General features: G+C 33.3%; 1 protein-coding gene across 1 annotated transcript in view; it reads right to left on the bottom strand.

Moving 5' to 3' along the window:
- Positions 1-1201: 1201 nt before the first annotated feature.
- Positions 1202-18379, bottom strand: part of LOC118201602 (neuropeptide F receptor-like) — a 171877-nt gene continuing 154699 nt past the window's right edge. The window contains exons 2-3 of the mRNA XM_035373724.2: positions 9254-9617; positions 1202-4967 (exon numbers count right to left, since the gene is read on the bottom strand). Of these exons, the coding sequence (XP_035229615.1) occupies positions 4007-4967; positions 9254-9483 (1191 nt within the window). The 5' untranslated portion in view covers positions 9484-9617 and the 3' untranslated portion in view covers positions 1202-4006. The remainder of the gene's footprint in view (positions 4968-9253; positions 9618-18379) is intronic.

Raw genomic sequence — 18379 nt, 5'->3', positions numbered from 1 at the left:
CGTGCCATAACACTATAAATGTAGTCGTGATCAAACTAACTTTTCGATATTTCCGTTCATGCTGTCATCTACGGCAGTATTCTCAAACTGGCGGCCCCCGAAGCAATTTTATATGCCCCTGAATATATTTCAGTTATGCATTTGCTGTAAATACTGTATTGCAACGATTTCAAGATTTTATTCCTTTGAAGTCCGAATTTATAGCATTTTCGTCACCATTAAAAACGAACATGAATAACGTCCCAAAAAATCTACAAATGGAGCTAATTAATTTAAATCGTGGTATAAATCTTTTTCAAAGATTTAAAGATATACAGATTTGATTAACTTTTATTTGTACTCGTTAAAAAAAGTTGCCTGGTTGCAAAGTTTTACGCTAAGAGTTATCGCTGCGTTGGGCAAAGCATTTAGATGATATGATCATTTTGTCGGAGTTAAAAATTCATAAGAAAATAATCCAATTTACCGATGAGCATTTAACGTCCGTTATAAAGATACTTTCTAGTAATTTATTTCCAGGGCTCCAAACTCTATCAGAATCGAAACGCTAAAATGTGGAAAGCTGTCGTAAGAAATAAAGAAGTTTGTATTTATTTACATATGAACGCATATATTTTTTTATGTGTCGAAGAAAATTTTATTAAATAAGACTATGAGACAAGGTTGGCATTATTAATTCTCAAGTTTTATTCCCCTTGGAATGTTATCTCTGGAAACTTAAAAAGTTTTATATTTTAAAATTTTTGTATTAAATTTATAGCAAGTCCTTTAATGATTAATCAAAAATCTATACTCTAAAAATCTGTGCGCTTCTGTCTGTTTGTTTGTCTCTATATCTCCTCCGGAACGGAGTTGAATAGTGAGAGAGGTACCCCTAGATTCCAAAAATTATTGAAAAGCCATTTCGACCGTTTTCATCTTCCCAAGACTTCAATTATCGGTTATATTAATTAAAACTCTAAAAGCGTTAATTTATCCCTCATTTTCCCGAGTGGCAACAGTCTCGTACGCTGGAGATAAAAATCTGCTTTATTTCGAGAAGTGTGCTTTCTTTTATTATATTTGTATCACAAGTATTAAATATACATTCAGTAAAAATAAAATTCTTATGAATTTCCTGTTGATGTAAAACAGCTATATAAACATTTTACTGCATTATATTATTCCACGTATTCTAATGAAATAAATACTCAGTAACATATGCCATTAAAAGGAATGCTTTATTATTTCACTTAAACATTTGTACTTCGTAATAATAGACAAAAAGCTAGAAGACATTTATTAAAGTACAGTACGAGTATAAATATCGAATTGAACGAATATAACACATTGTATAATCTTACATTATGGAGTCAATACGTTTTGCTATTTAAAGCTAAGTATTTTATACACATTTTTCCGCACCACAAATTGTACTGGATATGATAATAATTACAAGAATATGTGACTGACTACAGAAATTGCTTTCCAGTGTATAATTTCCAGGAAGAGTTAAATAATGTACACATTTACTTGACCATTTGCTATTATTATTTACACGAATCTCCATTTGAGATATCTTTGTTATTAACTTTGAAACTTGTGATTAAACGCTATAAAGTCGATACAAACATGTTTAAGGAATGTATATTTAAGTATTAAACCTTTCAATGTGTATACGCAAGTTTTGGTAGCAACTATTTATATAAGTAGTTTGCAGAAAAAAAGGTAGGACACATTTACTAGAACGTTGTTCACCAGTCGTTGCAGGAATGAAGACATGAACAAACAATAGATTAAATTAATACATGTGTATTCTAATAATCTTTAAATGTAAGATATTGTAGTTTGACTTCAGGTATGTTATCCGCATAAGGATTTTCAACATTTTTTTGAAAGACGTCTGATGATTTAGAAGATTTAGAATCCATTTCTGTTCTTTTGTAGAAGTAGGTAAACGCTAGAGACAGAAACAAAATCACAAATATTACATTACATACTACAAAGAGAATGAAAGAAATTAAAGGTCATGATTTTTTTAGTGAATGTGTGGGAGTTTTGTTTTGTGTTTGAATTTTCCTTGCCAAATCTTAGCATTAAAAAAAAAACTATTTATCCTTTTGACATAATATTTCTGCTTCTACAATTTACAAAAACTGTTTCGAGAATTTGTAAGTTTAATTTATCTGGTATATTCTAATTTATATTATTGTGATTCTTTAAGATTAGTGTTATTTCTTGGCAATCTGTTTTTTACGTATTTTTGACTTTTTCTACATGTTTATTGCTTTCATTGAATATTTACTTATTTACTGCTCTTTGAAGGTGTTTCAAGGTTATTCATTTCGTATTTTCACTTAACTAGGAATCTGTGGCCATGTAATAACTGTCATGTGAAATCACAGAAATATTACTGGAAGTCCATTGCTCCAATCTAGAAGACACTCCCTCGGTGGCGATATAGGTGTACACTTATGAAATATGCAACCGCGGCTTGGAGATCTTTTTCATTCTTAAGCTGTCCACATTTGGCGATTTCTGCTCTACTTACCATCATGGCGGAAGTTTTTGGAAAACGCAAGTTTCTACAGCTGCTTACTCCCTTAAGGAACTCTTAATATATATTCTTAAGGATAAAGTGTAGGGTGTGAGCTGCTATGAGCAATTTAATTAGTTAAGGTAAAAATGGTTTGACTTCTAAGCTTTCTGGATGGTGATTTTTGGTTTAGGTTTTAATGATGCACGGTATTTGTCGCATATTAAAGGACATTTTATTTTATTTTTTTCCCTTGCTTTATTCGCTAGTTGCCATTTAACTTTCTGTAAATTTGCTGCTTTTCTCGAAAAATATTAGGTTTGGTTTTTCATCGAGCCTAGATATTTAAGGTCTCTACAAACTAGTACCCGGAATTAGTCTTTTTGTCGGTTTCAGTGCGTTTTGAAATTTAAAATATTTTTCTTTGAATAATTAAACATATACTGCCTACGCATGCAAACTTCACACAGTTGTTAAACGTGTCTGATATGTGAATCTACTTTTAGGTTTACCTCAAATTATGGAAGAAAATAGCTTTGAGTTTGTGCAGCGTTGAGTTTGCGTGCGTGAGACCGCCACGCACAGATTATTCGCAAAACGGATAATCTGACCCCGAATAAACTAGAGTACACAGTAATTTCAATGGTTATTCAGGGTCAAAATTATCAAAAATCAAAATTATCAAAATTGTCAAAATTATCAAAATTAAAATTATTAAAATTGTCAAAATTATCAAAATTATCAATTATCAAAAAAGCGATTGGCAATATAATGTTTGAAAAAAATTGATGAACAGCAATATGAAAGGAGCAATTGAAAAACTGTAGTATGAAAGGAAAGGCTAAAGCTAGGATTCTCAACCGGGAAAAATCCTTCTTTGGAGGGATCATAGTTTCAGGGAGAGGAATGGAGTTAGTCTTTTATTTACCTGTTAATTATTTATTTTTTTGTAGGAATATAAAAAGCTACTTTCATCTACGTTTTGGTATTTATCAAAATTTTCTATTTTTTATTCTTTAAGTTATAAATCATTAAAAATATTCTAAACTTACATAAGTGGATATGTAATTTTGGTGTTTAGTTTAGGAGGAGGGAATATTTTTTTAGCAATGGTGAAAGAGGTGCATGGGGTAAAACAGGTTCAGAACCATTGCATTGAAGCAAATGCGAATAATAAAATTAATATCCGAGTTATTTTCGTTTTCTTTGATCTTTCGATTATGGGCAGAGAAAATGAAAGGGAATGGTAGGAAAAGTCTCAAACAATTTAAAGTGAAGTATTCAAGAAATAAGAAGTTGAAATTTTAACTTTTATATTAATCATTGAAAAGTGTAAGTATATCTTGAACTTTTTTTAACACTACAACATATTTTTGTTGTTCTTGTTGTTGAAACGTTTGTCCCATATATACGTAATTCACATATGTGAGAAATACTTATTAAGGATTTGTTTTAGTTTACACGTAAAAATTTAATTGATTTTTATATTAATTAAACATGACTTTCTGGGTTGTTACTCTTTAATGTCGAGTCACCTCCTGAAGAGCGAATCATGGTATGGTTCTGCGGGACAGCTTGGTTGTCCGTCTGGGAACTTCGGTTAGAAACGAAAGCTGTACCAACCTTGGAAAGCACCCACCAAAGTTTTACCATTTCTCGACGAATATTACTATTCAGCCATCCGTACAGTATTGGATTCGTAACGGAAGAGGACATCGCTGTCATGTGACAGATAGCGAAGGCAAGATAGAGATTCTTAGGATCCATAAAATCAGGATTGAATTCAGCGAGGAGGTTGAGACTATTCCACGGTAACCAACTAACGGTAAAGACTACTGAAATGTTCAATAGGACCACGGTAGCGCGAGTATTTCTTCTTAGATCTCTCTGCAATCTTTCGCGGTTCATGTTGGAACCCTGATCTTTCAACTTTTCACTGTCTACCTTTATGACCCTGGCGTTTAAATGGGACCGTATATGGCAATGTGTAATCGACAAAGCCAAAACTGGTATGACGAACTGAACCACCAATATGAGCACCGTATACATGCCCTTGTATAAGGAACTAGGCCAGAGCTCAACACACTTGTAATACATGTGTAGTCCTGGTAACCCAACTGGAACTGTTCCTTGAAATATGGATATGGGTACAGAGAAGAAGAAAGCCGTTAGCCATATCAAGGTGGTGTTGAATAACATATCTCTTCTGTTCCCTTTTGGATGTTTGGGATTGAAACTGATGACGGCTTTGTAACGATCAATAGCGATGGCGAGTACAGTAGCAGCTGATACAAAGATGGTGGATGCTTGGACGAAGGGAACAAGTTTGCAGAGGATAGCCCCGAGGAACCAACTTCTTCGGATGAGCACCAGTAGGGTAAAAGGCATGCAGAAGACACAGAGAATAATGTCTGATAAGTTGAGATTGATGACCAGCACATTACGAGATGACCTAGAAGACAAAACAGTCATGAAATTCACTCTAAAATGTATCAAGAACAATACATTCATTCACCAGTACAACATAAAAAAATCTTATTTCCTCGTGTAATTTTCCCGTACTAACTTTCTTTGTAAGCGAATATTGTTCGAAAGTCGTCAGGGGAAAATTATGCGAATAATTTCATTTAATTTTTTCGTCCGAGAACTTTAAGAAATTAAAAAAATTCTGTGCTTAAAACTGGAATCTAAACATTTTTCTTAATATGAGCGGAAAGGGCGGGCACTTGTGTGATGCCATTTGTTTAAATCTTGTCATGAATTTCGTGGAAGAATGGTTGCCAGAGCCTCAAGAAGGTTGGACTTCTCCTCCCACCCAATTTTGAGGGTGGTCTAAGGGTCTCCCACCCTTTCTCCCACCGCCAAATCATACGAGAGGACTTTTGGTTCGCCATACATTTAGAGTACCTCCATGCCGCAAAGACACTATACAATTACAAACTTCTATACCTTCTCCGGGATTCGAACTCGGTCCCTTCCATAACCGCAGAAGGGTCCCCTAATAGTTCTATATTCCTTGTTATATAAATAAATTGTGTTTGAGTTTAAATGAAAGTTTTGCTTCAAACTATATTTATAATTTATAATTTTAAATTTATGTGTTTTATTTCCTCTCTAATTCTTCGAAAGTGTAATTTCATTATCTCGTCTGCTTATTTAAGAATTAAACCTTTATTTCTTAAAACTGCAGCACTACCAGAACGTGTCCTTCATTTAATTTTTAATGAGATCTAAACTTAAACTATTTCAGCATGAGTGACTATTTTATAATTAAACAACTAATCGATGAATGCAAAGAAAACAATCAAAAATCTTATGCAAAATAAAGAGAGGAATAAAATCATATCTAATAAATGTTTGGTAACACGTAAATATCGATTATTTGGCTTTCAAAGTATAAACGCATGCAACTGAAAAATATTTCAGTTTTGGGGGGAAGTATTCAAACTGCTGCGTGTAAAATGGAACATACTTTTTTGTTTTGTTTTGATTCTAATTCAAAGTAACACCATTTAAGTCATTTTCGAAAATCAACATTTCATTTTCGAAGTTCCACCTCGAAAACTAATCGCAATTTCAGAATATTTTCTGCAGCCCTAGGCGCGTTTTAAATGTAAACATAACTTGAAACGACAAGAAAAGAAAATTATTCATCTTTCGGACACCTTTCTTCAACAAAAATTCAACAGAAACTTAGTGATGAAAATTATAGGAAAGGCACAATATAGTAGCAAGAAAGCAGCGTATTGTTGTGAATTTTGTACTTAGATGGTTAATTTTAGTAGAATTATAAGTGAAATTGTATTACTTTTGCAACATGAAAACTCTAAAGAAACGCTATAATTGAAAAGTAGGAATACAGAAGCTAGTTTTTTTAACACTGAGTAAATGAGTATCTCGTTGATTTGGCGAGAAATCGCCAAAATTCGCCAAATTTGCCGACGATTTGGCAACATTTTTCTCCAGTTCCTGCATGACCGTAATATGTATTGAAATGGAATAAATGTAGTTGACCACCATGTTAGTTGTAACCGTAATTCCACCCTCGTATTACCTTCGAGTAATTTCGAGAAGCAGAAAGTACTAGAAATATCTCGGCTGCCGGTTGGAAGTTATTTAAGGCCGAAGAAAAAGCATCTGCTCTCAGTTGCTTAATTTTTGTTGTTGCGAGCTGTTAGTTATGCGTGAACTGAGATGTCGGAGTTAGCTTTCTCTTTAGATTCACTTTGCATTGCGTTGTGTTTAACATTCTTAGTAGTTTGATGCGTAACAACTGATTGTACTCTGTGATACTGTGAACTCTTATACGAGTATTCCTGAGGAAAATTCGAGAACTGTAAAGTGTTTATTTTCATAAAAATTTTATTAACATATCGTCGGACCTGTGTTCATTTAACCTACAATATTACGAACCCGTAAGCACGCAATAGTATTATTGTTTAGAGAAAGTTGGAAAACAATCCCTATTGCGTATCATGTATAATTTGAAATAACAGAAGCATTTAAAAATCATAAAAGAATTTAAAAAGATTGAGAAAATAAAGATATGGTATAACATATTTCTGCCGCCTTCCTAACGTGCCTTCGTGGGATAGTGGTTCTGCGCACTAGGCCGGTATTCCAGAGATCGGCGGTTCGATTCCCGGGGAAGGCGTTTGCTAATTTTTCAATTCTCCTGCTTCCAAAAATACCTAATGTCTCCACAATGGTAGGAAGCCTTTTATGATGCAATTGTGAGGGTAAGATTTGTTCGTATGTGTAAGAGAGATATTACAATACTGATATTATAATAATGATATTACATTACTATGAAAGTCTAACTGGTAAACAGAATCAGCGTAATATTTATAAATTTTGCAGGACTAGTTTTGATGTTTTAAATACAGAACCACCTTCTTCAGCTGCCTAACTACAAACGAGCAAGACAGAATATGGTGATGAGGAAGAAAGCTTTATTTTAAGAAAGCACAGAAGTTACCTTCATTTTATTCCTTTGTTTTACATGCATTTCGAGTTTGCTTCTCCAAACTGGCTCTTGATCAAGAACTAAATTACTTAAAAGTTGGTAGTGATAAGGGCTTTTCACCCAACACTTTTAACCAAGCTGTTGCAAATTCTTATCTCAACACATCAAAAGGCTCACTCTCGTCTTCGGAGATTACACAAATGCTGTTGTACCTTTCTTTCTATCAATTAGCTATAAAACTGCACGTATTCTACAGAAATTTAACTTTCGGTTCTTTTTTTTTTTCCTTCGATGAATAAAATTCCCAGTTCCATACTTAAAGACGCCATTCCGGATGTGAATTCCTGGGGGTATTTACAGGATTCCTTGCCGATGTAGTTTAGTTTAAATTACTCAAACTAAGAGGGCCTTAAAATTTCGCGTTAAAGAACACGAGATATGTTAAGAAAAAGGAAACACAGAAATCCTCTGACGCCAAGCACTGTTAGTCAGAAATTTACTCTTTCCATTTTTTTTGCAGCCAAAATGATTCAAAAACATTTTCCATTCGTGAATTAGATTTTATACAGGCGTGTTACATTCAAAAAAATCTTTCTGCTCGAGTTAACGATTCTCATTCGAATCCCTTTTTACCCTCAGCCTTTAAGAACATTTTGTTTTAGTTTTCTTGTTTCATCAATAGATGACGCCAGTAACTTAACTTCTTTCCAGTCATTCTTGTCGTATCACCATATTCTATCTCGCTCATTGGTGCTTAAGCAGATGAAGATAGGTGGTTCTCTATTTAAACCATCAAAACTAGTCCTGCAAAATTTACAAACATTACGCTGATTCTTGTAGTTTAACTTCTCCAACAATCGTTATTCGACGTGTTATTTTAACTTCAACAACAGTAGTTAATCATTAATCTAGCTGCATGATATATCAGGCATCAAGTACATTCATATATACTTATCATGCAAAATCTTACAACTACTGTATTGCTCTACATTTCGCATGCAAAGCAAAATCTATTCAGCGTGATTTGGATTCTACCAATACTTGGTGGATTTTAGGAGGAATATCGCACCAAATTTGCTGGCAGAAATTGCGCAAATCCAATATCTAGTACCGATCCCAGGGACTTCTAGAATGTTTCCAAAAGCAACATGACCATGTCACCTCTTTATTTATCTCTCCCAATACGTACATTTATTAGCTTTTTAGCTTGAAGATGGTTTGCCTTGACATAGATAACGACATGATATAAAAGAACTCGACATATATCGACACAATTCGACACATTCGACTCAAGCGACTTTATTGCAAGAGCCTGGGTTCGAATCCTGGAGAAATCATGGATGTTTGTAAACTTACTGTGTTTGTGCGGCATGGGGGACTCTAAATATGCTGCGAGAAGTGAGTTCTCTCAAGAGGTTAGTGGTAGGAGAAGAGAAATGGGAAATACTCGGATCCGGCCACCAAGGTGCTCTTCTTCATAACTGGGTGCAAACTAAGCATAAGGCGAACTGTCACCTGTAAGTGTTCAAGGCTCTGGCCAACGGCAGAGGCAGTCATGTATTCCTTACCACGGTAATAATTCATGGGCTTTTCTGATTAAATTAGACAAGTGAGATTAGTAACAACATAATGATTATGATTGTATAACTAATTAATAAATTTCTAGTGTAGATCTTGTTCTTTTCATTTTAATAGAGTCTAAAAAAGGTGGCATGCTTTTGCATTTAAATAATAATTTGGTACATGAGTAGAATTTGTATTAAATACTTTACCTGATTTTAGTGTTTGCGAGCACTACACAACACACGAGAAGGTTGCAAAACAAACCAGTAGCCATCAGCAAAGCGTAGCATGTTATGATAATCGTCTCTGTTTCATAATCGAAAATTCTGTCTTTGGAGAAATGTTCTTCTAGAACATCTAAAGCTTGCTTAAAGCTGAAGTTGAAGGTGAAGTTGAAGTTAAGATCAGTTCCATTCGAAGGGAAGATAAAATTGGTCATGACTAAAATATTTCTTCACTTGTCTCTAAAAATTACTCTATTCCCATTGCATTCCATCAGTCTTTCTTATAAGTCCGTCAGAAGCCATACTAAAATGTAGTAATCTTCTATTCTTATTAAGAAAGTATCATCACCTGAAAAAAAATGAAAACACAGGTTTACTGGATTGAATAATGCAGCGGAATTCAACTGAAGATCTACAATTAGATCTCATTATTTACTTTATACGTAGTTAGGTCCCCCCCCAAAAGGGTTACAAGCATTAGTATTTGAAAAGTAATTACTGAAGAAAGAATATTTTTACCCCAGAGTGTAGACAGATGTCACTAGTTGTATAGCAGCGGCTGCGCGGGTAAGTTGAATAAGTTTGCAGATGCGTGAGAACGATTGAAATGGCAAGGCGTTTAGAAAAGTGGTCACGCTTGGAAGAGCGAGCCGTGATTCGTTAACCTGATTGGGTACCTGGAGAGTGGCCATCCCGTTATTTCCGATCGCTATTTGCCACTTTGACAAGGTTACGTGAAGCCATTTGACGCAAGTGTCCTGGCATGTTGAGTCATGGTATGATCCATCATGACAATGTCTGATCTCCTACTGCTCCCCAAACTCCATAATTGCTGCAAAAGTGAGAAATCTGGGGTCTTCTCCATATAGCTCAGATTTATCACTCAGTGACTATTTCCTATTTCCCAAACTGTAGGAACATTTATCTGGAATGAGTTTCTCTTCAGAATACGATGTGAAAACAGCTACGGAGAACTGGCTCCCTGAGTAGAAACGTAATTTCTCCGCAGCCGGGTTAAATAAGATAGGCTTGCCTTCAGATAAATGCTTAAATGGATTTGGTGATTATGTGAAAAAATGATAGAAAATTAGGCCTCTTAATTCCCTGTGTTATTTTCTGTCTATCGTCATTAATAATTTTTTTATTATCCTTGTAACCTTTTTTTAGATCCACCCTCGTAATTATGTGATCTTTAAATAGCTTATTACTTTTATTATAATATAACATCGTCTTAGGAATATAAGATTTCCATTGCATTAACATTTCTCTTAAATGCTTCACGTACTGTGAAGTTATTCTTATTTTGATACTTTATTTGGTACTTGAAATATTCAAGACCTCTCTCTGGAATTCTGAATATTTATTATTTTCATACCTTTCAATTAATGCGTCAAAATTCAAAGAAATAATTGTGTTTAGAACTAAGCACAAGAGAAACTCGTATTTGGCTTTACTTTTAATATCTATTGATTTCGAATGAGGTTGGACCCAAATCCCTCTTTGATTGCTTGGAAATGAGAGACATGGTCCTGACCGCCTTCGAACTCAACAATGTTTTAATCAAAACTTAACGCAGGCTGTTTTCATGATCAGATATTTTCAAGTATGTACATTCCGCTCATGAAGAGATTTATGGGATTATTATCCTAGTGATTTTTATGGAGCTATAGTCTAGAAGTATCTTTTCGTATGAAAAGCGCTTTCAATTAGTGAATCATTCAAATAATGGTATTAAATATAAAATGCGAGGTTGTAAAAATTAAGAAATCTAAATTTTTGTGCCGCCCTACAATCTCTAAAATTATATTAATTAAATGTTTACTCTCATTTGGAAATATAAATTGATGCAGAAAAACTTTCAATTTCGGGAACATATTCAAGGTTCGTATGAAAACTGAAAAACGAAATATTTAAATATTTACGCAACTGAAAATAAAATACTGCTTTAAAAATATTTATGATTTCAAGAGACGCCAATCACTTCCAATTTTTTCCAAAAAGGGGATCTTATTCACAGAACGTTATAGAATTTTTGCTCAAGAAAACTTTACAGGTTTCAGTATTGGCCAGCAAACTTATATTATAACATGCTCTTATCTCTACATATAATAAAAGAAAGAGTCTGCGTGTTTTTCGTTCGTGCTGCGCGTAAACTAATAGACCCAGGGCTACGAAATTTGGTACATAAGTGCATCTAGACAAGAGCCAGTGCACCTCGAAGCGAGTTTTTCAAAATTTTTTGGCAACAGTTTTTATTCAATTGTATACTGGACTGCTGACAGTTGAAAATCAGCACTGTTACCAATTGAAAAAATGAGGGGGATAATTCTGTGCAGTTTTTAAATTTAATGTTTCTCTTGGATACTGGACGTTTGCTGAGAGAAGCCAACGGGAAGTTGATTAATTTATTTATTAGGATAATTAATGGTTGTATTAAAGGATAGTGCTTATTTCATTGTAATTTTGTTATATAGGGTGGCCCAGAAGTCACTTTACATTTTGAAAATTAAATAACTTTTTTTATATTAATATATTTCTTTTTCTCTTTCCAGAATTAAAAATATAATCCCTGGAAATTTTTGGCATGGATAAGTTTACAACAGAACAACGAGTGAAGATAATTGAATTTTACTTTGAAAATGGACGGTCAATTGTTGCAACGCAAAGATATGCGCCATTTTAATGTTCGACATCCCCCTAGTAGGCCTGCAATAAGGAACTTAGTGACGCGTTTTCAAGGTTCAATTAGTGCAATCTTTAAAATCAGCAGACTTTCAGAAACGAGTAAATTATGCTGTCAGGTTTCAGAGAACTGCAAGAAATGACAATGAGTTTATTCACAAGTTGATCATGGGAGATGAAGCTCATTTCCATTTGAATGGACATGTGAATAAGCAAAAAATGAAAAAGAATTAATTAAATACAGTCATTTAAGAAAAAGGTATTTAATTTTCAAAATGTAAAGTGACTTCTGGGCCACACTATATGTAACACTTTTTTTAAATTTGTGTTTATTTTTGGAGGAAGCTGTTTTGCAGAGTAAAATTCTGCGCAGTTTTTAAATTTAATGTTTGGTGTTTCCTTCAGGCATTTTTCCGGTAAATTTAAAAGCCAGATGAATCCTGCCAGCACAGCTGCTAGTTTATCATAAAATTAAGAAAAAAAATCTGAAAGAATGCAGATTTTTAACAATAGCCCAAAGGATTTGTTAAGGGTTTTTTACGCTCTCACTGAACTCGTGGACTACTAGTGCGCTGTTTCACTCACTGCTGCTAACTTTATTATTAAGGAATATGTATTATTAAGCAATAATTATTTTATTAGTAAGCAATATTATTAAGCAATATGTTGCTTAATAATGTTATGTAGAGAAATTATCTGATAGCGTTGTAAAAACTAGGTGAATGATTTTATGATTTATGGAAATTTAAATTTTATTTTGATTCTGAATTATTTAATTTAAGGCTTTAATTTTGGGGAGAAACAGATGCTTCGGGAAATATTATTTAGTATAAATGAATATTATTTATTTTCTTTTATTTGCAAATCTTGTACAAACTTTTATTCATTGTGAAAGAAGCAGGGAAAGGGAGGCAATTTTCGCCAAGTCATGATTTCGCGCGCTTTAGAATGTTCGAGAAAGAATTTTCATTGTTAGTTGACCTTAAGAGAGGAAAGTACGTGACAGAAAGGTCAAAGGTTGCTACTTGTCTTTCAATGTAAGTCATTCAGGTTTTTGGCGATTGAGGGTCCGGTTGTTGGCTAAGTGAAGAAGGGCGCGCATGCGCGATCACCCTTATTTCCGCATTCTGGAGTTGAAAACGAAGATTTTGCCATAATTAAGGGGGCGATAAGTGAAGCCATAGTGGGAGCCCGTTTTGTGAAGGAGACGAAGGAAATTCGAGTTGGATTCACACTTTCTCTGGACTCACTTACTCTTGGACTCGCTGACTTTCGGGTTTGCTGGACTGGTGGACGTTGCTCTTGAAAACTGGCTTGAAGAAAATTGGAGTTGGATTCTTTCCCTTACTGACTGGTGGGTGGAACTTACTTGGGACGTTACCCGTGAAGCTTGCTCTTGGGATGAGTAAGAACAGGCGAGCAGTAATTTCCTAGCAACAACGCTTCTGACCGGCGAAATTTGAACGAGTTACCTGCGTGTTGACATAGGACTTTCAGGACCAAGCGGATAGCCGTCCTGGGCAGCAGTGCTCCTGTTTCTGTTCTACAGTAGTGAAGTGGAGTCTACATTTTTAGAACCAGTGTCAAGATGAGCCCGGCCGACATCAACGCGGGATAAGATAAGAGTCCTCCGCTTCAAGATGTCCCTTCAAGATAAGTTTTATTTTTTTTTGGTGTGTTTGAACTTTAGGCAAGCTTTTCAAAAACGTCCTTAGCAGAAAAAAAACAACGTCAAATCTAAAATTTAACTCTCAGGCCTTAAATTGTTTCCCTTTCCTTTCTTTTAAATCACCAGACAAACCTTAAGTTTTTTTTATGAATTTAAATGAACAGACTCTCAGATGAGGTTAAGATTTTTCTTATTGTGTTGTAATTGAATAAACTGATATTTAATCTGGAACCTCTTACAGTATGTTTTCTTTATATATTTAATATGAACTTTTCCTTTATATCTTGTATATGTTTTATGTTTTCGATCCTCTCACGGCGCGGTCCCGGAATGCATTTTTTTCACAACGCAAAAATGCTGTACACGTTTCACTATACGATTACTACCTTTAACGGCAAGTAGTTCATATTTAACATTTAACAATATAGGAATTTCAGATATAACATGGTACCTAGAAGTAAAACTATTTAACCTTGGTGTCGAAACATTTCTTCATAACAATAATTATTATTTATGGTGCACTTAACTCCATATGGGCCTTTATTCCCACTTACGCCATATACGATTCAACAAAAAAAAAAAATTCAAAATCTTTTAAGGGTGGTATATGCTTAGAATTCTCGATGTAATGGAACACATTTTTCTGTTTTTTAGTCTTTTCTAAGTTCATCATATCACTGCTCAGTTTTCTTACTAAGATGACATTACAAAGCGTTTTCTGTTTTTTTTTTATTATTAACGTTTTTTGTATTTACTTTATCTAGTAAAAACTAGACTGATATTTTATTTTTAGTTACGCAGAAGTGCAAACATCTCTCACTTCAATTTGTGTACTATGCCTAATTATCATTCACGAATTTAACGCTTGATATGTCCGTCAAATTTGCCGTATGGAAACCAAACATGTTATGTCCCCCCCTGCAATGAGGATATTTATTATAAGAAGATACTTTTCTAAAAATATATATATATACAACAGGGGTAACATACAAAATGTTGGATTTCGTGTTTTATACAGAATTAATTTTTCATAAATCATAATAACTTGAAAGCTCGAAGCTTAGCATCACTTAAAATATACTTGTAATTGGGCATGTATGTTTACGAACATTTGTTTACATTCATTTGTGAACATTTGTGGAAAAAAAAAAAAAAAAAAAAAAAAAAAAAAAAAAAAAAAAAAGCTCAGATAAGGAATTCTGTGGACATATTGTGTGTATGTATATGCGTAAGAAATAAAACCATCAAAGAAAATTACTAACTTTAATTTGGCAATAATCTTCTTAATTCCTCGTTTTAATTTGGCTACGGCCCTTATCTGTCTTACAACTACTACTATAGAAATCTAAAATGCGTCATGTAAAAATTTATTTTTATCATGTCATTATGTAAGAGTAACACTGCGGATAATTTTTATCTAATCACAGTCCATAAAATCAAGCCTATAAATATCGCCGTTACTAAATGCGCAGTCCATTCTTTCAATTCACTTACTGCTGGCTACGCATATTTTGCTGCTCCACTCCGTCACTTGTCTAAGAAGACGTAAGCTGCATAGAAGTTTGGGGTACAGTGCGGGAAAAAACTGGCTGTTTAATATCTCCCGTTCTATTGGGCCGATACACGAAATTCAAATTGTGTTTTTCATGTCTCGAAAGCGCGACTTAAAATATATATTAGATTTATATATAGCATTGTTCTAATATAGGTATTGTGACAGAAAATCGTACTTTTTTTTTAAATGACATGACAATTTTTTCCGTATTTCGACTCTACAACTCAAATTAAGCCTAAATATTAAATTTTGTAAAATTTGGGGCGAAATTTACGGAGAAATTCAAAAATTTATCTTTGCGCATTTTTTAGCTTGCGCCAAGAAAAGCTCTATTGACGAACTTCTTAATATACGGTAATCTTTTTTCTTTTTCCTTTTTACATTTTACATGAGCGGAAAAAATTCACATCCTTCCTCCTTTCAAATAATTTCAATTAAGTGCCTAAATCGCATTCGATGTTATTATCGCTTTCAACAAATAAGCCAAATTTCAAAACTAGCCAATATATAAATTCGCGTATATCTTCGGAAATTTTGAATTAAAAACTGTATATTTTGCAGGTATGCTTAGAAATACCTCTACTTTAAGATGACGGTAAAAATTTTATACATTATGATTCAAAATGTTTTTCGAAAAGTTTATAAAAATTATGCAAAAATAAAAATTTTAAAAATAAATCATAAAAAAATGGGCGAATTTTATTTGGAGGGAATCTAAATTTCGAAATGTGAAAGAAAGAATCAAATAAGTTTAATAACAAAAGAGGGATTAATAAATATATACCAAATTCAATTAACATTGAGGGCTAAATTTTAGAGCCTATTTTTTAAAATCTACTCGTGCGAGTGTTACAAAACCTGACAGTTCAGCATGATTTGAGTCGTAGAATCGAAGTATAAAAAAAAAAAAAAAAAAAAAAAAAAAAAAAAAAACCTGGGGTGTCATTTCAGAAAAAGTTCGATTTTTGGTCAAAATACGCATAATAGAAAAAAGGTATATATAAATCTAATACATATCCTAAATTGCCTTTTCGAGACATGAAGAACGCAGGTTGAATTTCGACATTCGGCCCGTTGGAACGGGAGATATTGAACTGCCTCATTTTTTTCATCATTGTACATAGGGCACCCATAATGATGGTGTTTGAATCTTCTTCGTATTTATCAAAAATTGAAATTTATGTAATATGGTTTAAGTCTCAAATTGCCCAGAAGAACGAAACATGTATTCGGAACTCATTAGTCGACCGAGTTTAGTGTAGTGTTTCAAACACCTACCCCTCGACAAGTTCCGTTTGAAGCGGTAAACAAGCGAGAATAATATTTTGATTTTCGTATTTTTTCATGTTTCTATCTACAACGCCTCTTGTGTTACTTTTTTCACTGCTGCTTTTATGGTTATTTTTAACTTTAATTTTAATTTTAAGGATCACAATTGTTCTCACATGTTTCAAATTTCCGTATCAGAGGCTTAACTTAAGCTTACACCTATAATGTTTTCACTAAAGCTTTTTCTCAGCTAGGAAAATCAGGATTTCTTATACTGAATTTAATCAAACTTTATATATATATATATATGTGTGTGTGTGTGTGTATGTAATCAAGACATATTAATGAAATCAAAATTAAATTATGAGGAGTTCATAAAATTGAAAAAATTAAACCGAAAAACAAAAACAATTCAATAAAATTTATAAATCTTAATAGATTTGATATAAAATATATAAGAAATATGAAATTGTTAAAAACCTCCTCCATCTATTTCAAGGAGCAGTCAAAGAACTTTCACAGAACCATTTTACCGATTTATATCTACAGGACAGTGAATACTTGAAATATTTCAAAATACAAAATTAAAAGAAAGTGCCAAGTAAGATTATAAAATAAAATAATCAAATTGATATAAAGGCACAACAGTAAAAAAAATTTTCAACACGCTTTTATTTAATTGATCATCAAAATATAATTTACTCCAATAACGTCCTTTCTTATTACATTCAGAAACTTTAATTATCCTAATTTAAAATTCCTCAACTTTTGTTATTTACATTATATATGTGTGTGTAGTACTCGTGTAGGAACACCGAGATGCAGAAACGTAGAAATACTGATTGCGCAGCACATAGATAGCATATTGACAAGGAAGAATTTAGATTGCGTAGAATGCTAATCCATACTGAAGATGATATTTAGCACTTGAGGCGGATTAAATTCCATTTTTATTTAAATTGACATTTGTGACCACAATTCACTTGGTACTCTAAGCATGCCTATTTACAGAACATTTAAAATTTTAAATACTATAGCCAGAGAACAACCAAATTGCGTCCAAGCAGCGTAGAAGGTGAAGATAAACGTGCGTATTTATCCAGTATGGAAGAACGCTAAAAAAAAGGTTTAAGTTTAGGTTAGAAAAGTTTCAGTTCTCAAAATCTGAAGTTCCCAGTTAGCTACATCATCAGCGTTACGCAAGCCATGCATCATAGATTGGTCTAGAAATGACGCAGTCCAGGAAAGTTATTGCAGTTTTTAGAATACAGCGAGGAAATATCAAACTTAAAAATGAGGAATTAAAAGCTACATATCCCTTCCCTCTTCAAAGAGAAAAAGGCTTGGCGACAGGAAAGCGTTTTTAAAAGAAAGCATTAAAGCATTAGCGAAACAAAGGAAATACATTTTTCAAAAAAAAAAAAAAAAAAAAAATCATAAAATTTTAATCTATGTAATTTTTTTAAATAAAAATCTTGCAGATGTCATTTTTTACATCTATATATATGCGATGTATCAGCTTTAGTCAGGAATAAATAGATTGTTGAAGAATCATAAATTTAGTCGTAGCTTAAATAATCAGACGATAGTTTTAAAAAACAGGATCCATTTATTATATTTCAGGAGAAAATAGCAATTACAAAAATCTGATCTCCGGAGTAAATAAAAAAGAACTACTAATAACATTTTGTATGAAGTTTACTGCATCGTGACATTTAAGAAAAAGCCCCGATATTCCTTTTGCGAGTCTTTTTATAGCTTCTGTAAAGGCGGAGCTTCCATGAAATGACGTCAGCCAATCCAGTTCGCTTGAAATATTTCCAGAGCATTCTAAAACTGTACGTGTAGAAAAGGCGGGAAAAACAACTTGACTACGGGGCTGTGCATTTAATTCCACGTACTTTCAAATAAGAGAACGTCGCCATTAAAAATGAAA

Source organism: Stegodyphus dumicola, chromosome 11 (assembly GCF_044657685.1).
Source record: "Stegodyphus dumicola isolate Sdum_Otavi_A_Nest chromosome 11, ASM4465768v1".
Taxonomy (NCBI): domain Eukaryota; kingdom Metazoa; phylum Arthropoda; class Arachnida; order Araneae; family Eresidae; genus Stegodyphus; species Stegodyphus dumicola.
The sequence above is the reverse complement of the archived record's forward strand: the minus strand, read 5'-3'. Positions and strand labels throughout refer to the sequence as shown.